The 20,684-nt window shown below is 39.0% G+C and overlaps 2 protein-coding genes across 3 annotated transcripts in view; both read right to left on the bottom strand.

The window, feature by feature from the left end:
- Positions 1–2: 2 nt before the first annotated feature.
- Positions 3–17,803, bottom strand: vill (villin-like). Of its 2 annotated transcripts, XM_088001292.1 has the most exons (20): positions 16,213–17,803; positions 13,938–13,976; positions 8,642–8,725; positions 8,454–8,528; positions 8,141–8,340; positions 7,709–7,817; positions 7,336–7,446; positions 7,023–7,228; positions 6,834–6,912; positions 6,636–6,734; positions 6,371–6,524; positions 5,777–5,877; positions 5,534–5,671; positions 5,270–5,428; positions 4,905–5,084; positions 4,636–4,781; positions 4,363–4,507; positions 4,071–4,259; positions 2,126–2,386; positions 3–448 (listed from the first exon to the last, which is right to left on the bottom strand). In XM_088001292.1, the coding sequence occupies exons 3-20, from the start codon at positions 8,711–8,713 to the stop codon at positions 335–337; spliced, it is 2,538 nt and encodes an 845-aa protein (XP_087857418.1). In that variant the 5' UTR covers positions 8,714–8,725; positions 13,938–13,976; positions 16,213–17,803; the 3' UTR covers positions 3–334. The 2 variants fall into 2 exon arrangements, with proteins under 2 accessions (XP_087857418.1, XP_087857417.1); XM_088001291.1 differs by lacking the exon at positions 16,213–17,803 and having other exon boundaries at positions 13,938–14,156.
- Positions 17,804–19,448: 1,645 nt separating this feature from the next.
- The window catches only part of ctdspla (CTD (carboxy-terminal domain, RNA polymerase II, polypeptide A) small phosphatase-like a), a 32,160-nt gene continuing 30,924 nt past the window's right edge, over positions 19,449–20,684 (bottom strand). Inside the window, exon 7 of the mRNA XM_014969929.2 lies at positions 19,449–20,568. Within this exon, the coding sequence (XP_014825415.1) occupies positions 20,443–20,568 (126 nt within the window). The 3' untranslated portion in view covers positions 19,449–20,442. The remainder of the gene's footprint in view (positions 20,569–20,684) is intronic.

Raw genomic sequence — 20,684 nt, 5'->3', positions numbered from 1 at the left:
CGGGTGGTTTTCTCTTTGTTACATTTTGATTCATGGCAAGAACAAAGAAAACTTTATTAGGTGATCAGCTTGAATACATTGGAATGCTTTTATAAGAAGAGCACATTTATTAAATAACAAAAACTCAATCGGTTTATAAGTAGATTTTTCTTTATGAATCATCTGAGCTTGCTAAATGGTTGAAAACATTTAAGTGAATAAGTTATTCGAATAAATCGCTGCTGCTCCTGCTTCTGTCAACAATGGCAACAAACCGTCCTTGGCTTGGATTTCTCGGTATGTCGGACGGACCGGTCTAACGCCGCTTCTGTGAAATCCAGAAGATAAATCCTTCCTAGAAGAGTCCTGCCTTTTTCTTCAGTTCGATCTGACGCCATTGGGGCATACCCAGAAACTCAGACCGACTGACACCGAGCAGGTTCTCAAAGTCCTCGTCAGACAGGTAGTCCTGCAGCGAGAAGAGAAGTGAGGACACAGTTAGGCTGCACCCTAGCGGCCACAATGTGTTATTACAATAGTCAAGGTTTATATAGGACATTTACAACAACCTCAGCTGAATAAAGTATGTCACAATAATTACATCATAGGTAGATGTGATAAAATTAGAAATAAAATTTGATATAAACGGGATGAATTGGGATTAATGATACAGAAAAACAACCAACCATCCTCATGTGGTTAAAAAAGACACACGTCTTTTTATTATCAGATTATATTATTTTTCAGGATTTTTACACAGCTTCCTTTGTTGTTGAAATATGTAACAATTTTAGATTTTTTATGTGTCTCCTCTGATATTTTCTTTTCTTTTGATTTGTTGTTTTGGTCTGGAGTTCTGCTCATTTTCTATGACTGTAATCAGTTCGAGTTAATCTTTCCTTCTTTTTTTTTTTTTTTCAAATTTCTTTATTTGTTTTTGCCAGTAATGATTTTTGGCCTACTTACATAATGACCAGCGTTTCATTTTTACTGTGTCAGAGTCTACATTTTCTGTTCATTTTGCCGTGGTTGTGTTCATTGTTCTGCTCTAACCTTTTCCCTCAAAGGATTAATCCGATACGGTTAGCTTTACTTCCTGTGTTATTGTCTCACTATCAGTTAAATTCTCAGCTCTTAGATTTCCTGCACTCGTGTTGACCCTAGTCAAGTATTTAGGCTTCTTGATTCTCTTTGGCTTCGCTTGTTTGTCACGTTTGGTGGACATAGTTTAATAATAGTTTCATGATACAGGTTTTACATGTCAAAGTCTTATAGATGTTGAACCCGACACAATGAAGTGCAATCCGGGTTCCTTTAAAAACAACTGCAAAACACTGAAATATCCCTTTAAGAGGTTGAGATTTGCATGATTGCTATGTAAACTTAATGCATCATTCTTGTAAAACTAAGTTGTTCAAAGTGGTTATTAAAGTTTTTGGAATTAAAGCTGCTGCATGCACAAATAAGAACTAATGAGGGGAACTGTAAAAAAAAAAAAAACAAACTTTGCTCCCACAGGTAAGAAAACTTACACAACTTCTGCTTATTGCTTTGAATGATTGCTTAATGATAACTTTTGCAAAACATATCAATTAGTGAGATATTTAAATTACAACCACTTCTGGGTTGTTGTTTTATGAGTAAGGTGTGGACGGTAAGGCAGGTAAAAAATAAAAAATCTCCAAAGCTTGCTATTAGAGCACTGACAACATGAAATGTTGCTACTTTAGCAGGGACACCAATAAATGTAGCTGTCATTGTGTCTCTTTTAGCAGGAATATGATCAATTCTGTTTCTCTTTAAAAACACAAACGTGCGTCTGCAGTAGCTCTATTACATCTCCTGTAGTGTTATTCTACAGATGACTCATAGCTGCAGTCTTTGTTCCTAACACAGCAGATCCATGCCGACACTCCCATTCACACAGTGCACAAACATGCTGTGCAAAAATTACAAAAACACGTATGTACGTACACCTGACTTTTGTGATTTTAAACATTTTAACTTCATATATTCTATCAACACCCCAGTGTGTTCTTGAGATAATATCTGACTTTCTCACTAATTCATTCATAGTCAAACCTTTACCCAAGTGTAAATTGTAACAATCAATATCAATGTTTTGCTTATTTTTCTCCAAACCCACCTCTCGCTGGCTGGGGTCCACTCCCTCTGGAAGCTCACTGGCGGGTACATTAATGAGCAGCTTAGAGTCCACAGACATCCCACTGCTGCCAGCTGGGGAGTAGGTGCCTCTGAACGGGCTGGTGGGAGTGGTGGACTTTGGCGACATCATCCCTCCGTGGGTCCTGTACATTGGGAATGTGCTTGCAGGCCCTCCAGGAGCACTGTAGCCTCCAAAGTCTGGTGCGTCAACGCCTTTATTTAAGCTGCCGGCATTCAGCTCCTTCAAATGAAAACAAAATGAATAAAGACCATGCTTGCCAAATAGAGGCATCAAAATCAGATGTTGGATCAGTAATATTAGCACAGGAAGTCAATCAGGATCGAGATTGCGATCAGTCAGTCACTTACTACAGTCATCTCAGAGATAGATGCTGCATCATTCAGCTATTTTTTAACATCCTCAGAGGAGTTTCCCCCCTGTTGAGAAGATCGGCTTTGATTAAGGAATTAGTCGGCATGCAGAACCCTCCTCATCGCTAAATAAGGCTTCGAGTCATCCATGTAGGAGCAGGTGTGCTTGTCTGATTTCTGAAATGATTCGCTCAAACAAGATTATTTATCCCACTCATCTGAAATCTGGGAATTTTTTCTGCAATCATGCTTGATAATGCAATAGAAATAGTAGATTATTCAATCATGCTTTATTTGCTTATCATTAGTACTTCTATTTAAAAAGGCGCAAAAGCTTGCATACACTCATTGTGGGCATGAATGCAATTAATTTGGGGATTTTAATGATGCATTTGTACACATTTGAACTTATTGTGGATATTTTCCTAGTTCACCCAGGCTGTCACACACACCCCCACTATTACTTAGATGAATGTTCCCATTAGAAGAACTCCTTTTTTTTATAGTGTTTAAGAAGATTTTGGTGTATATATTCTTCAACTCTTCTTGTTAGAAACGGTAGAGCTCAGTTTAATAGATTATTTCCCTCGCACATACCCAAGTCTTCAGCCTTGACTGCAAATCTCCAACAGGAATTAAGGCCATTCTTTATTCAGTCTAAAACTCCTTTTGTTCTTTGTTTGAGGTAATTCTCCTAAACTCTTCTTAGATTTGAAAGCTTAATCTTTACTGCTCCAGACATACTTCTTCTCGTGAAGTTGAATTGCTTTAAATCTGTCTTGCGAGACCATACATTTTCCCTACTGGAGGCATCTGGCTCATCCATGTGAACAATTTTAATTAGACTTGAAGATGTTACATTTGACAAGGGCCATTATCTGGTCCATGGTGATGTCTCATATTGGCTTTGAATTTCCTCCTTGCTGAAATGAGCGATTCAGATAAATTTGCCTTCCCTTGGGCTCACGGGACAGTGACGCTGGTGTTCAAGCATCTTTCGCAACACGTTAGGCTTGAGCCTTGGGTTGTTCCTGAACATTATACTCAATTTTCCTACTACCTAAGGGTGACAGTCTAAAAGCACAATGATCTCCAAATAATGCATGAAAAGTGACTTTTGAAGGATTTAATTCATCTTCCTCAATGGTCCTTCAAAAGCCCAACTTCAACATTATTGAAAATAGGTGAACTATGTTTGAAAACTGGGTCCATGCCAAGTTTATGCCAAGCAGACTGGTCAAAAATGTAGTCAGAAATGCCAGATGCTTGTCAAAGTTGACAAAAATGTTGTAATCAATGTTTAGCTTTCTAAGGGACAATTAACAATACAATGGAGGGAGGGAGTGTTTGCACATGTTTGAGCTTGTATGTTTTTACTTTTGTGATTGGAAAAAAATAGATAAATTCAAACGCATATGTTCATATTTATTAAAAAGATCCCTTTTCAAATGCATCATTAAGAGCCCAAAATGGGTCTGAAATTCATTCAGACAAAAAGTCTGCGGCAAATTTCCGACCATTGTTTGAGCTGAGTGACCTCCAGGTAAACCTACGCTCCACTTGAAAGGATCCCACGCGTTAAACCAGCCAGTGAAGGTGAGCGGCTCATTCCCCTGTTTCACAAAGATGATGGGCGCGTCAGGGTCGCGGCCAGCTGGATGCATCTTCAGGTACTCGCGTGCGCTGTTCCAAGACTCTTTGGTCTCAGTCTCATTGGCAAACTTTCCAACCCACAAGAAAATCTGAAGAGACGCAAACAAAGAGGACGTGAGACGGAGAGGCGAAGCGCAGAACTTCACAGTGCACGTTCGATGGCGTGCGTCCGCATGAACTCCGCCCTCTGACCTCCTCCCAGGTGTCCAGAAGCATCACGTCCTCCTCGTCCAGATCACTCTGGTCAAAGTTATAGACCTCGGTTATCCTGAACCGACCCGTCTGGTTCGAGCACTCAAACAGACGGGGGGAGTGAAGTGGATCCTCTCGCTCCAGTCTATACATAGGAAGAGTTGATTAAATGACATTTTTACCAAACGTAATACGGTAGTTTATTGTTTTGAGAGGTGAAAAAAAACGCAAGACGTCTCAAATCCTGTAGTTAAATGCTTTGTTTTAGTTGACCTCTTGTCGCTGGCGTAGGGGGCCTTTCCTCCGAGAGCAATCCAGAACTCAGCTGGCTCCTGGCCCTCCATCACCACCTCCTTATACTGCCTAAACAGGCGGTCAGACATTTCCGTGGCCATCATCCTCTCATCTCCGCTGCAGCCCTACCGACGTGCACAATTTACACAAATATGAGAACACACGTCGAGCAAAATGCAGGGTTCTTACTTTAAACAACATGTCATAATTGTAACGCTTGCTTTGCAGCTTCAGAATGGGATCCGTACCTTTCCATACCACAGATAGCATTTCTGAGGGGTCCTCAGCAAGAACACGTCATTGCTGTTTAGACACGAGGCCCTTGCTGGAACTTCAGTGGCCTTTGTGTTCAGGTCAGAGGTTCCTCTAACCTGGAAGAGGCTGGCGGTGGTGTTAGGGGTGACTGCTCCAGCCCGACCTGTTCCTCCCTGCAAAAACACACGTTACTGTTATTGCACTTGTACACTAATGGGTTTTTCTATTGTCATTTGAGATTCACAGTTTGGAAAAATGTTTAATAACGTAACCCAGCTTCAAACCCCTCCACAACTTTCTCCTTGACTTGTCAATGTTACTGGTCTTAGTTTGGTTTAAAGCAGTGTACAAATCGCACCTCGAAGATGATGAGTTTTCCTTTGAAGATAGCCAGGAAGTGGCGAGGCTCCTTTCCCATCACCACTCGCACCTGGACAGGGGCTCCGTTGTACATGTTGTCAACGGTGACCGCCTGGTAGGCGCAGGCTGTGATCTCGTCTCTGGTGGCGTGGCGACCCTGACGCAAAAGATTTGCGGAAATAAATAAGCACAAGCAGAGGGTTTGTAGGTTTGTTTGTACGATAGGAAGAAATACTTTGAATTGTTTTCTTATGAAACTGACCTGCCACATGTAGAGTATGTACTGCTCTCTGTTTGACACGCGGTATGTGTACAGCACCAAGTAGCAGTCGCCTCCATAAAACTGCCCGTGCATATTTGGCTGGACCTCAGCCAGTTCCAAATTCTCAATGCGCCACACCTGAAAGGGAGAAAATAAGTCTTCAGATTTTATTTCTTCCTTATGGCAGTCCTAGTATGACTTGTAATGGTTTTATATTTTTACATCAAAGTGTGTACTTTGTACCTTCACTTCTCCTGAGCCATCATCAACCAAGTGGTGCTTTGCCGCCATGTCAGGGTGAGCGTGGAGCTCCATCACGTCAAACTTTACCTGCTCAACCTTGGCTGCATGATAACCCAAATGATGTGTTAATAAATAATAATAAAAAAAATGAACTCAATTAGTCATCTGCAATTAGGAAAATTATTATCTGAAATAAAATTAAAAATGAATCAAGATTGTACACACAAACAGGTGTCCTGAAAGTGATGATTGATTTAAGGATGTCATGACCTCACTGATGTTATGTCAAGTTCCAAAACTATGTTGGCCCGTCTTTCAGAGAATTAAAATAGCTAACGTCCTCTAAGTAATATTTCAGTGATATCTACGTATCAGAGTATGTTCCTATGATTTGTCGGGACTTCTCATCTTTTATGTCTCTGCTCTCATCACCTCTTTTATCTTTTCATTTTCTTTTTTACAAATTGCGTCAGGAAAACATTTGCTTTTTATAGTTTGCATTGGTAAATTTTTAACTAAGTGAAAAAATAAATCTCTCTGGCTTGCATTCTTAATGTAAGTACATTGGTTATGAATGGTTGTTGGCGATATTACCTATCTTTCCAACAGTGTGGGTGTTGCCCAGTCCGGTAATTTGCCCTTTTTCCCTCCAGTTTTTGAACAGGTGCTTAAACATGGCTGACTCTCCTCCCTCACTCATCACCTCCACACTGGTGCTGGACGGATAGTTTTTGGTTTTAATGTAGTCCTGGCGAGAAAGAAAACGCAAACGTCTCAATTACAGCGCTCGAAAAGACAAATAAAAATGAAGACGCAGACACAATTCAGATTTATTCTTGAATCATCTTTAGTTTCATACCAGCGCTCTCTTCATAGCTTCTCGACGTTCATCCTTTGAGGCCTTTTTGCCCTTCCAGACCATCACATTAGAGCCGCAGTTGTCCAAAATATAACAGTCCTGACACCAGTGACAAACAAATAATGACATGTAAAATGTCCTATTTTTTTCTAACAAGCTTTTTCAGAAGAAAAAGTCAGGAGGATTAAACGTAGTTACAGCAGAGCGGAGCAGATCTTGTGTCAGAGGCTGCATGGCCACTTCTTGGATCACTACGTTGCCAGTGTTGTCATACACACTGTTGACAGACAGGAGATGAGTGTGGAAATGCGAAATACAATTCTCCGAAATAACATCACAGTCATGATGCGTCAGTGGAACAAAAATATCAAACATTTGTGTTCTTACTGGTAGAGTCTGACGCTGTTGTTCTGCTCCTGGTCATGTTTGTCATCAGAAACAGCCTTCTTCAGCTGGCTGGGTCTTTTGCCGAGCACGTCGGCCATCATTTGTACCAGCTCTGGTGTGTCCTTCTCACGTGCTCCCTCCACGACGACGACGTCGGCCCGACCTCCACGCTCCCTGTCCCGAATGTCCTGAGCCAGCAGCACCGCCTGCAAACAAAGTGCAATAGAATAGAATAGAATAGAATAGAATAGAATAGAATAGAATAGAATAGAATAGAATAGAATAGCTGCTTTAAATGCACTTCTGCTCATACCTTGAGCTTTTCCCTCCTGTTGCATTCAGGGCCGTTCCACTGTATGATGGTTTTCCCAAGGTCCAGAATAAACACATCTCCATTGTTAAAGCTGTTCCAGGACACCTCAACCTGCAAACAAAAACGGAGCTTTGAATTAATTTAAATGGAAATAACACAACATCTGTGTGGCTGCTGTTGCACAATACCACACAATCGCAGCTTTGCTCAGTTTATTTACACCTTCAGTGACAGCTGCAACAACAACTCTACTATAATTTGTCAAACAGGAGCATCAACACGGCTTTGGTGTAACTGTGCGAAGCAGCAGTGGGAGGTACAACATATACTGTAGTAATGTCTTTCAGATCCACAACTATTCTTGTTTACGAACCTCTGCAGCTGACACATGCTTCCTCCCTTTGACGTGCAGCAGCCGCACGATGTTGTAGACGTTTGTGTCGACATGGTTAAAGCCTGACGCCAGGCCACCCTTCTTGTAGCTGCGGAGAGATTAGTGACCAAAGTTCAATTGTAATAAAACAAACCTGAGGCTACGTTTGTTGTAAAGACTCAAAGTTTTTATTTTTTTTGACCGATTTTTTTTCTTCTTCTTCTTTATTACCATAAAAGAAAAAAATCTGAGAGAATGAATTGAATTTTTCTGAGCTAATTCTCAAAACAGAAAAACATCAACATTTCAGACAAAGTGATTACCAGTATAAATCGTGTTTCAGGGAGATTGTAACACAGTTGAGTGCGTGTGACCTTTTGGGTTTCTTATATTCCGCCCTTAACACCCAGGCAAGTGGACTTTATAACTTACATCAGGCCGTTTTTAAAGTAGCTCCTGAACTTTGGTGACTCGAAGCCCTGCACCTCCCTGTACTGCACTGGACTCCCACCCAGATACTCGTCCAGCTGGGTGACGTAGAGGGCTGCAGATCCCTGCTCATCCTGGGAGGAGGACTTTCCTATCCAATAGTGGATGTCGATCGACTCTCCCACACCCTTATTCTTGCTTATCTGGTTTGTAGTTGGGAATTGATAAAGGCGCACGGGTGAATGATTTACATTTGTACACGTAACCTTATCGGTGCCGAGTCTCATTAAATTAAATCAACCGGTGCCGTACTCACATTCAGAATAATGTAACAGTCGCCCTCAAAGAAGTTACCGAAGGTCTTGGTTGGAACCGGAGCCATCCGCATTTTCTGTGTAAAGAAAACAACAACAACTCTCTGACCCAAGGAAGCAACACTTTGTCTTGCAATATTTTGTGAAATGCACCAGAAAATGCTTATTTCTATTTTTAGAGTTGCCTTACACTGATGGTCCATATCTGCAGGCCTGGCTTCCGATTGATGTTTGCAAACATATCTCTGTCCTTGCTGTTCATCTTTGAAGTGAACTAAAACAGCAGAAGAGGAAAAAAGTTACTCTCCAAAGTAATTTTTTCTGACTTATGAAAGAGACTTTGAGGACATTTGAGGCATGTCATACAGACATGCATGACAAGGAATCTCACAGGAGGTTATTTTTGAATAAACAATCAGTATCAGAATAACTGTATTGTTGTAAACTTAAATTAAACTACGACAGTCGCTTGAGTACAGCAATAAATGTCTTCATTTAGAAAGAATTTTAAGGTTACAACTTTTGTACTTTGTAAACTTTTCAACTTAAAAGTTGAAAAATATATGCCAACTTGAATCTTGATATAGAAACCCCCTCAAATAGAACCTGTCTGACGACATGAAGTAGGCTAAAAGATCTAAATAAATTTAAGACAAAACTACCCACATCCGTCATTCTGAAATGGGTTAAAAAGTCATTTCTAAAACTTTTGGGTTCCAGTGAACCACAGTGAGAGTCGCTATGAACAGAAACTCTCCGGGAGATCGCGAAATAACCCGGAACCACCTTTGTGGCACTGCAGACCTAATTTGCTTCAGTAAAAGGTCAGTGCTCACGACTCAACAGATGAATCACAACCAGAAGTGACCTGAAAGCAATGCTCTGTTTCTCCTTGCTGCAAATACTGAGGTTGGTGTGCCTCTCCACAGTTTTAAATGTTGGGTTGGACAGCTGTCTTTTTCCCTGCGTGCCATCAAACATGCAAATGGTGGGTGTCCAAGGCAACGCTGAGCCACGAGTCAGTGCTGAAGTGTGAAGTATTCAGGGGTGAAACCGACGATGATACCCCAGTTAAACTCCATCAAATTCTGATTAATATTCAAAATGGATCTACGGTGCATGTCATCGGCTTCTCTGTCTCAACTTATTACCCATAAAATGTCAGTGAACACAATCACTTCAAATGTGATATCATACCATATATCCATGAATGATATCCACACAAGACCCTTGTAAAATCATATTGCTATAAACCTCTCAAATAGTCGAAGTAAGCCAGTTGGATCACCGTCTGACTGTAGAATGACCCAAACCCTTCTGAAACATCAAGATTTATGTTGACACGAATGCGCCGCACAGTTAATGCAGCTTTGCCAGCTGCGCATTCAGGTTGCAAATTTCTCATCAGATCACATCCCAAAAATACTCTGTTGGACTGAAACTTAATGACTGTGGAAATCATTGGAGTACAGAAATCTTATGCGGACATTTAGGAAACCAGTTACAGCTGATGCAAAAGTTGAAACATGTTAAATTTTGCTGCTGGGTAGACATTGTCAGTAACAGCAACACATAATTAGGGTGTGGCTTTTAAATGATGATCAAAAGGGGGAAGGGTTGTGCTACACAGAGATATATATCTCCAGATCATTACACATAAACCAGATTATATTGATATATGGCAGGATAGATCCACCTTTTCTTGATTGCTACACTAAATTCTGACCTGAATGTTGCAGCCGAAGTCAAGTCAAATTTTTGCGATTTATCACAGCTGAGTTTTGTTGTAATTTGTTGAAATTGAAGCGTCCATTTCCTGCTTTTGGCTGAAAGGAGAGGCACCCAGTGTGGTTCTCTCCTGCTGTAGTCCACCTGCTTCAAGATCCTCTGAACTTTCAAAGATGTTATTTTGATTTCCTTGGTTGTAACAAGTGATTATCAGAGCTGCTGATGTCTTTCTGTCATAATGAACCAGTCTGCCGTTTTGTTTAACTTTTCTTTCAGACCATTCTTTGTAAACCTAAGAAATGGTTTCATGTGGTCGGCAGCAAGCATGCCACCTTCAAATTACCTTAAATATTTTTTCTTCCTCATTCTGATGCTTATTCTGAACGATAGGTCATATGACATCTGTCATATGGCAAACATCAGTGAAATGAAATAAATGTTTGTTTAGCTTCTCTGTTAAAAAAAAATAAATAAAATGGGTGCAATAAGCTATGAAACATTCATATATTGAAACTAACAATGGTGAAAAACTCAGCGAGTCATACATCATTTTAAATACTCAAAGGGCAAAACGCAAAACTTTTATGACACTTTTTCAAGATTTATATTCTCCATCATTTCAGCGGAGAAAGATATTTTTTAAAATATCTAGAAGATATTTTTGAAAGATTACGTAACTGACAGCGAGGCAGCTGTGGCAAGCCCTGCAATCAGCTGTGCTTTAACAGCCGCTTTGCTGAGATATCAGAAACAACAGCGACGATAAGCAAACACTGAACACGGGCGTACAGCTGTCACCCTGCATGACTCAGTGGGATGTCGTGCTACTTCTGTCTGATTGTCATGTGTCTCAAAGGGCTTTGGGATCACTTAGTCCTCAGATATAGTGGCTTTGAAAAAGCTTTAATACCCTGTGAACCTTTTCAGGTTTTGTCACGTGACAGCAAACTTCGGTACGTTTTACTTAAATCTTATGCAAGGAACCAACTGAAGGTTCTCTGTAAATGTGAAGTAGAAGGAAAAAAGATGTATACATTTCATTATTTCTTTTTACAAATAAAAATCTGAAAATGTTAGAGAAATTGTTTGACAAAAAAAGGATCAGCAAAGACGGAAATCACAAGAGAGTTGGAGTCTTTAAATATGCTTACCTCCAGCAAAGAGAGGTGCAATGAGGACACAAGTCGTTAACTATGGTCACTCCTACTAAAACTGTTCAAACCATTTTGATTATATACACTGTCTATCTGTGCAGCCGTAGATATCTTGTAGATTTGTAAAACCATCGGCAGGAAATCAGCTAATTTCTGCAAGTGGGCAAGAGCAATCTTCAAATGTCATTCTTTTCTACAAATAGGTCACTGTCTAAAATGTACAATATGATAAGTGGCAACAAATGAATAAAAGGTCAAACAAACATTAATAAATATAATTTAAAAGTAAAGCGTAAAATGACGATAATAAAACAAACCTTTTTATTAATTCTAATACAGCCAGCTGCTTTCAGGAGTCACCTCATTAATAACAAAGTCCAGCTCTGTATAATTTAATCTCAGAATAAATACAGCTGTTCTGTTAAGAGAGCATTGATGATTAAACAGCATCATAAAATCCAAAGAACACATCAGACAGCACAGGGTGAAAACATCAATCAGAGAAGCAGCCAAAAGGGCAACAGTTCCTCTGGATGAGCTGCAGAGATGCTCCGCTAAAAACGGAGAATTTGGTGGAGGCACAACTCAAAAGACTTTCAGCTGTGCGAGGTTTTTAACCAGTAGTAGTATTTAAAGCTTGTACATTAAAGCTTGTTGTTGTAACACAGAGACTCTGAAAAACTTTAATGGATAGGAGACATTTTGAAAGGCACTGTGCACACATCTTGAACTACACCTCTGATCGTGTCTCCAATGTTTTGCACAGCTGATTACTAAAGTGAGATAGATCAGGCCAGCTGTACTCCACCAGAATCTTAATTAAACATACCATTAATATTAACAGGGTTCTGCTATTGGCTGACCTGATAGTGAGGCGATTGTGCTTGGGCTTGGTTCAGGCTGGAGAAATGCTTGGGAATGTAGCATTTTATGCATCACTTCATTGGGTTTTCCACTGCAGAGACAGAGTCTACATCTTTTTAATTTAAACTCTGTTGGAAGTGACTTGCTGCTACGCAGGACTCTGTCTCTGTGGTGATGCCCTTTCACACTAAGTTCAACTGATGTGCTGCTGATCCCTCAGGGTTGGGTTTTCACCAAACACGTGAACATTTATCTGTAGTTTATGACATCAGACTGGCTCCTTCCCCCCCAAAATGGAAATGATGGTACAAAGTATTGAAGGCATAGTTCAAAAAGTACCTGATATTGTACAAAAATACAACCATGATGTTAACCATAAACCACAGATTTATTGTCTTCGTATCAACTTGCAGCATGAGTCTGCAGCCTTTATTACTCTTAAGGAGTTTATTTGAAGGGTACGGGCCTCTAATAGAATGTGCTGTGATGGTGTGCAGGGGTGAATGAAAAAAACCGCTGAATCATGCCAAGTGAATGAGGTCTGGAACTACTCCTAATGTCCTTAAACGTTTCTTTTTGCAATCGTTCAACATCATCTTCAGCAGCAGAGCTCCAGGCTTTCTGTTTAGGTTTTCTCTGGCTGTTTATTAACTCAAATAAAGTTCCAGTCAATTCATATAGTTTTCAGAAAAAATAGGTCTTTTGCTCTGTAAAGTGGTTTCATTTCCACTGTCGCCACATGCTTGGTCCAAAGAATGGGCTGCTGTAAAGTCAATGACTGGATGCAATTAGCCAGGCCTTTCTTTAAGTATGGGAACAGAAACAGACTGCATTGTGTTAGAGCTAGGATTAAATCTGACTATAAATAACTGCATTAGTCGCTTGGTATTATGTATATATAAATTGGATAGGAGTTGGACATGTTTGTCTTGTAAACTGCCTTGACAAGACATTAGTTGTCAGTTGAATAAACATGAATTAAATTAGCAAGCAGCAATAGTTTTCATTGGATGCAAATTGCACAAGTAAAACTAAAATGTGTTGGTTGCACAATACACTAAATAATAGTAGAGGTATTACATTAAATAAGGTCATATGAAGCAGATCTAACATTAAGAAATGGGACAAATGCAAGTCATAAATAAAGAACTGACATAATAGCAATAGTATTTACAGCTCATATGAACATCTATTAGTTGACATATAATTCCACATTTGACTGATGCCTGCAAGAAGGAGTAAACAATAATTCCTGTTCTCTCTATTATTTGATTAGTTGGATTCAATTGACCTGTTGTGGAAGACCTTTGTTAGAGCTAATTCCTGTCGTGAAAATCCATTTTGCTCGAGCATCGTGGAAGAAAAAGCAAATAACGGACTGAAAGAGGAGAGTAGCATGGCATCAGGTAAGACTGGTTTCCAGTCAATTAGCAGCCGCTGTCTTTTCACTCAGTCTTGCACAATGAGCTCCGTCAATGGCACGCATTAAAATCATCCCGATTTTTCGGTCTCCAAATCAAGCAAATCAAATGTGTAATTTTAATGAAAAGACTTTAAAATAATAATAATAATAATAATAATAATAATAATAATAATAATAATAATAATAATAATAAAACAATCTAATTTCTGTGATTTTAAAGTGGTTTTTTTTTTCCAAACTGCAGTAAATCATAAAAACAAACAAATAAAAATACGTTCAAACAGGTGGTAAACTTGAAACATAGGAATTGTTCTTACCTTGTGATCTGCTAGATGTGGCGATTACCTCGATGTCTCCTATTCAAAACAGATTTGCGAATTTAGTTATGTATTAATAATCTACCGCTGGGCTTTCCTTCCAACAGTGTGTGTGAAGCAGAGAGGGTTTGATGTATTTGTGTCCACACCCAGGTTTAACCACACCTGCAATTTCCTGTCGTGATATTTACATTGTGACAACGTTAAATGGACCTACTCTCACCACCTCCTACACACAAGAGATGACAATAAAGAGGAGCAGGAGGAGGAGGGCATTCTGGCCTGATGTTTGCCATTTTGTGCCTTGATGATGGTAATTTATAGTTCGCTAGCGGACGAAAGTTCAGAAAACTACTGAGTTGGACTCAGACTCCTGCTTTTGCTTTAAGAAGGTTTTATGAGTTGAGTTAATGTTTAACAGCAGCTCTCAGCTACACTGGGGAAATTACAGGGGCCATGAAGCTTATTATTGCACAAGTGTTACACCTCCAAGGCAGTGAAATCAGACTGTTATTCCTTAAGAGACTCAAGGAGCTATTTAAAAGGCATAATCAAGGAATTAGAGGTTCTCTGGGGCACTTGAGAAGTAATTTCAGATTTCTTGAAAAATGTACGGTCCTTGTAAAGCAATGATGGATTTTGATATGGGCAATATGGTTTCCACGTAGGGTGCAATACTATCAGGGCGTTACCCAAAGCTTTGTCAGGCCGTCCAAAAATAAGTCTTCTATTTTGATTAGCAGGTCTAGTAAATGAATAGTCCACATCCTCTCTGCCTTACGCGCATAGTGGTGATAGGCTTGAGGCTAAGAGAGAAATTGTGAACCCTGAGAAGATGCTGGTTGAATCTGGTTACAGAGTTTCGTCATCAACAGAAAAATGAGTCTTGTGCTGACATGGACTGAGAGGAAGGAGTATGTTTTCTAAAAGTGGAAAAAAAAAAAGCAATCGCAGTTTGCAAACAAACTTAGGGACAAAGACTCTGGCTTTTTGGAGACACGTCTTGTTATCCAATAAAATAAAATATAAGTGCTAGGACAACAACCATTGTTATATTAGAAGGAAAAAGCTGGAGGCTCGTGAGCCTAAAAACAAAATGCCAACTATGAAGCATGGAGGCGATAACATTGTATTGTGGGGGAGTTTGAAATGGGAGGAACTGGTGCACTACACAGAACTGATGTCATTATGAGGAAAGAACATGACTGAAGCAACATGAAGGGAATGTAAGGTTTGGACCCAAATGGACCTTCCAAGTAGAAAAAGACCCTACACATAATGCCAAATTAGTCATAAAGTGGCTTAAGGACAACAAAGTCAATGTGTTGGAGAGGCCATAAAAAGAATTTATTGAGATCCCAAAGAAAATCTGGGCAGTGCTGAAAAGTTTGCAATGCGGCGGGAACGTTGGTTCTGTCAAGAGAAATGGATTAAAATTCTAGCAAACAACAACTGTGATTACAGAAAGTGTATGCATGGTTCTAAATTTTGAAGAAAGTAATATAAATATAATTGTTCTCTTTGTTCTGGTAGACAGTAAACAGGTATTATTTTTAGTAATCCAAACTGAGCTAGAACAGAAAAAGTTTAGTCCAATTTAATGTCAGTGAGTGAGAAAAAGCTTAACGGTTATATGCCTGTCTATACCACCGTTTTAAACATTAAAATTTCTACTTTGTCTACATTTGGTGCAGGTGGAGAAGCAAGCCCTGGATGCCACTTGTGCAGAAACCACCAGTGTGTTCCAGTAGGGAAAAGTCATGCAAATTGGTGTTTAAGCTCATGTGCAAAGCATGAGGCTTATTCACACTCTGCATCCAAACATATTTGCACAATCTTTAAGATAACAGAGTGAAACACTTTGCAAAGAGCAAATGTTAGTCCGTTGCCAAACAATAACTTTATAGTATTGTTACAGAAGCTTAACGGTTCATCTTAAACTTCAAGAAATGTCTGCCGTTTCGTGGAGTTTATTTAACTTTGCAAAGGCAGGCCACTTCAACACGTGAAAAGCAAAAGCTCTTTAATTCCACTCATGGATCAGCTTTGCCTATTTTCAGAGTATGTGAACAATCTGTCAGGTTCAGCTATAAAAGATGAATCATAGTTTAGACTTCCTTACGCTTTCTTGTAGATATACATCTGCTGCATTTATTCTTTTAATGAGATAGGATCATATTGATAACGCAGTCCCTTACAGGGAATCCAAAGAGTTCACTGTTACATAACTGATCTATTATTGTTATCAACCTGATCTCAATAAAGTTGCACTTACCTTCAGTGGTGGCACCTCATTTCTTCATTCACTCTTGAACTCCATTCAAAATCTGACATCAGTTGCACTTCATGAACTTTGGCCCTTTCATATCTGAAGGGAAAAGTTGAAGGTTAGAAGGAAACACCGACAACGGGAATGCTCCGGGCTTGAACAATAAGCCGTGTAATGCTTAATCCACCAGTGCAATTCAGCAACGTAAGCGGAAGGCAAAGGTCCACATCTTGACTCGGTTGCACATTAACTAGTTTATAATGGTGCAATTAATGCACCTGCCTGCCTGCGACTGAACCCTGCAGACAACACAGCTCAGCAGGATCCTACTGAAAGATTAGTTTATAATTAAAGGGACTTTTAAAACAAGTCACGATGTAGTGGACGAAGCTGTTTGCCTCACTTGCTTGAGAAATTCAGATTATATAAAATTTATGCTTCTACTGATTTTTTTTTTTTACATTATCTATCTATTTATTTATTTTCTTACTTCTTTTCTCTTTGGCTTCAGCTGAGTTTCGCCATAGTTTGAGGGACCAACACTGATAACGTGATATGAAGAAATCCTGAAAAGTCATGGCTTTGCATTCCAGCAGATTGGGTGTAAATTTGACATTCTTGTGTCATGATAAAGGCATTATTTGTGTTAAATTGTGCAATATTCATGCAATTTGAAAGCAGGTTATCCAGCAAGGTGCCAGTCTGTGCAGTGGACAGTGTGTGGTGTCAGCTTACTTACAGGAGAAAGCTAAACGTGTTGTCACTTATATTAATTTTCATTTTCCAGTTTCTGCTCCTCAGCCCACATGTTTATTTAGCTGCTTTCACTCATTAACCAAAACTGAAGACCATTATTATTGAATATTAGATGATAAATGACTTAGTCTTAGAGCCAAGACGAGATACAAGGCATGATAGAGGTAGTATTAGCACTGATATGGAATGGTTTAAAGTTTCCGTACAATTACGAGCCATTATGTGTTTAATTGAACATTGTAAGACCTTTGTTCCTGTAGCCTGAAGGGTAAAGTCTGGAAAGCAAGTATAATCAAAATTGGCATGAAAGTTTATTGAAAAAGTTGAAGCCTGTGTATGAAGACCCTTTTTTTTTTTGGACAAACTTAAAATGCAAAAATGTGTCAATATTCCAGCCGATGATCATTTATATCAGGGGTCCCCAAACTTTTTCCTGCGAGGGCCACATAGCTGTTCCTTTCTCTAGTCGGGGGCCGGTCTCAGGTTTTGTAGAAAGAAACCTTAGAAAATTCTTGTCTAGGGGGGGGGAGAGCGCGACGACACATTCGCGCTTTTAGATAGATTTTTACCCAGAATGCAAATGGAAAAAACCGTGAGTGAAACGGTGACTGGGACTGACTAGTATGTATTCCATTGAGGGAAAGTTAGTTTCACTTCTGCTCAAAAGCCCCCTGGTGGTTGAAGAAAAATCCACATATAAACCGGAAAATACAATATATGAAAAAGAACACTGAATGCTCTCTGGTATGAGGAGGCGGGCCGGATCCGTCATTGTTCAGGGGGCCGGACCAAATGACGTGGCGGGCCGGATCCGGCCCGCGGGCCGTAGTTTGGGGACCCCTGATTTATATGAAACTCTAAACTATCATATGATGTCATATTTGGTACCTAATTATTTTCCAAGCAAAAATAAATGCAAATATTAAATATCTGCATTTATTCAGCTTGGATCATTTTAATATTAATTACTCCCTCGTGTGATATATTAAAATCTACTCATGGAATAATTTGTTCTACATAATAGTTGTAAAAAGTGTAATTATTTGTCTCGATTATTTTGTGAGATTTGTAATGAATGCTGTGTCTTAACATTAATCTTACACAATACACAAAACACTGTAGACCTGAGGCAGCCAATCAAGATTTAGTAGTTTTAATTAATTCATAATTATAAATATTCACACATACACAATCCTTCCTCAAGGTAAACAGGCCTGCTTACTCTGAATACATGATGAATTATTTTAACATCTCATTTTTAAATGACTATGAATGTTTTTCTGTGTGTTGTCCAAATCTTGTTCCGTTAAATGTCCAGATTTTCATCTGGTACTCTGTTTTTCTCCCGCAGACCAAACTCATCTGTATTAGATCAAAGGACAAATGTAATATTTTAGAACCCGAAAACTCCCAAATCCTGTAAGTAAAAAAAGCACCAACACGTCACAATAAACAAGTAACTAAGACGGACACAGAAAGATTCTTTGTAGGAAAAACTCTTTGAAACATAAAGGCACAATCGACTTTTGCAAACACAAGATGTAGTGAGCAATCTTACCTCCCTGACCGATTTTCTACACAGGAAAGGTTCGGAAAAATGAAATTGGTGAACTGAGCATTTTTCTCCTAACCAGCTAAAAATAAAATCACCAAGTACGTTTTTTAGCAATCATTATAATGAATAAGTTTGTTGAAAGTGTAATGTTTTTCAGGTATGAAAATGTGTTAACTCTGAGTTTTTCTTTTGTTTTGTAACCTCTACCACACCCACTCTTTCCGAGTGTTCCTCCAGCGTGTTATCTCATAATTACCTGGACTAGTGACTTATTTTCAGTGTCTGAACCAAAAGAGTAGCAGAAAGTATATCAGTTTTTTGACATGTTTAAGCAGGAAGATTAGTTTTTTTGCACTAAAGGGACTTTTAATTATAAAGTACTGATGTGTTAATTAACATAAGAATAAAGATTCTGGTAAGAACTAAAGCAGAAATTTTGTTAATCAGTGTTTTAGTTGTTTTGTCATTTTGGGGAATTACATGAAGACTGGACTCGCCACTGATCAATTATGAATCTTTGGGTAGAGTGCCGGTCTGTTAGGTCTCTAACCTACTTTTCTCAGACATTATTTCTCTCAACTTCCTTTTCTTGATTGCATATATTGCTGTATAGATCTTCACCTTAAGAACCCACACTAGACTGCAAAATGTCATCGCTACTTTCATTCTGGGTGACCACTGTGTTATTCATTGATGCCTTGTTTGATGTTCTGTACATAAAATCATCACTCTCTGCTAGCCAGGAACCTTGTTTGGCTGACTTGTGATGTGTTTTTCACTCATATACTTAAAAACATATTTCAGTTGTAAAAATTAATATAGCTACCATGAGTTACAAACTGTAAAAATTCTCATATGTACCGTATAACTATCCAAATGAAGGTCGTTGTTGAGTTTTGCCAAAGTTCTTACGCTTTGATCACAAGCTGACCAGTGTGCAAATTTGCAACTTTATTTATGTCGTACAGTACAGTTTTAACAGCATTTCTTTACAATTCATCCAACACTCTTAGCCTCAATAAACATAGTTCAGTAAAACCTAAGCTAGATTTTTTTTTTTTTTTTCAAATTTCAGAAATGCAACATTTATCATTTGACAGTGGTCACAAATGTTGATTTATTTTTTTTATCTTTCAAAAAATTAGGCAGGCTTTTTGTATGTTCCAGGGTCAGAAATTTACCGCCACTGTCAAGGATTAAATGTTATAATTAAGTCACGGATCACACTGAACTGTAAACGTCTTTGGCGAATTTGACAATTTAATGCTACTGATATCAAACACCCTACAGTAATCCAGGCTAGCTTTATAAACGCCAGACTTTTTTCCTTTTTTTTAGTTTTTTTTTTTTTTTTTTTTACAAAGAATCATTTTCAGCTTCTGTTTTAGGATTTACAAATAATGTCTCTGGAGATCCCAACCCAATAACCCGAAACAACAAAATAAGCACAGTAATGAAGGCACTTCATTCTGTAAGAGAAGGTAAATCACAGTAGTTGGAACAAAAAAAAAAAAAAAAAGAAAACACAAAAGAAAATAAAGCTCACACAGTCTTGGAAAAAAAAACAACAACAAAATATGATCTGTGAATTTGATTGTTTTTAGTAACTAAAATATTACCTGACAGAATCTTGATAGAATAGTAAAACTGCCTCTCTGATAGAAAAATTATTTTCTGCATATCTTACTCATAGAAACATTTACTATATACATACAGTAATATAATCTTTTGTCAGAAGGAGTCCTGTAGAAAGAGTCCAGGAATCAACAGATGGCAAGAATCCACAGAGTCCTTTTCTCCAGATTAAAACCAGTTCGCCTTTAAATGCTCAGACTGGCCACCCTTTTGATTGGAGGACGGGAGCTGGGCTGCGGGACCGTGGCAGAGAGGTGACACATCTACCTGATGGGGTGCTGCCTTTTCTGCTACCTGTTCCTCAAGGTCTGTAAGGGGCTGTAAACGTCCTCCTCTTTACTGAGACCCTCAAACAGAGGAATCAGATCCAACAGCTCTGTGTCTGTCATGTCGTCAAACCAGGACTGCACCGGGACCTGAGGACAGAGCAGAGAGCAGCTTTGATTTGAAAGTGAGCAAAGGGGAAGAAAAAAAAAAAGAAAAAAGCTGAGAACAGCTTCTAAAGTCTTGCATTATGCGTGAGGAGCTGGTG

This window comes from Poecilia mexicana, unplaced genomic scaffold, assembly GCF_051168715.1.
Source record: "Poecilia mexicana isolate PSO_F unplaced genomic scaffold, ASM5116871v1 scaffold_20, whole genome shotgun sequence".
Classification (NCBI taxonomy): domain Eukaryota; kingdom Metazoa; phylum Chordata; class Actinopteri; order Cyprinodontiformes; family Poeciliidae; genus Poecilia; species Poecilia mexicana.
Note: the sequence above shows the minus strand (reverse complement) of the source record. Positions and strands in the feature narration are given on the sequence as shown.

Bases quoted from the DNA above. Each gene is read 5' to 3' on its own strand.
- vill (XM_088001292.1), bottom strand. From the start codon at position 8,713: ATGAACAGCAAGGACAGAGATATGTTTGCAAACATCAATCGGAAGCCA. The intron at 7,447-7,708 runs GTTCGTAAACAA...TTTTGTTTGCAG, and splicing joins AGCATGTGTCAGCTGCAGAG to GTTGAGGTGTCCTGGAACAG. The intron at 2,387-4,070 runs GTAGGTTTACCT...TTTCATTTGAAG, and splicing joins GGGATCCTTTCAAGTGGAGC to GAGCTGAATGCCGGCAGCTT.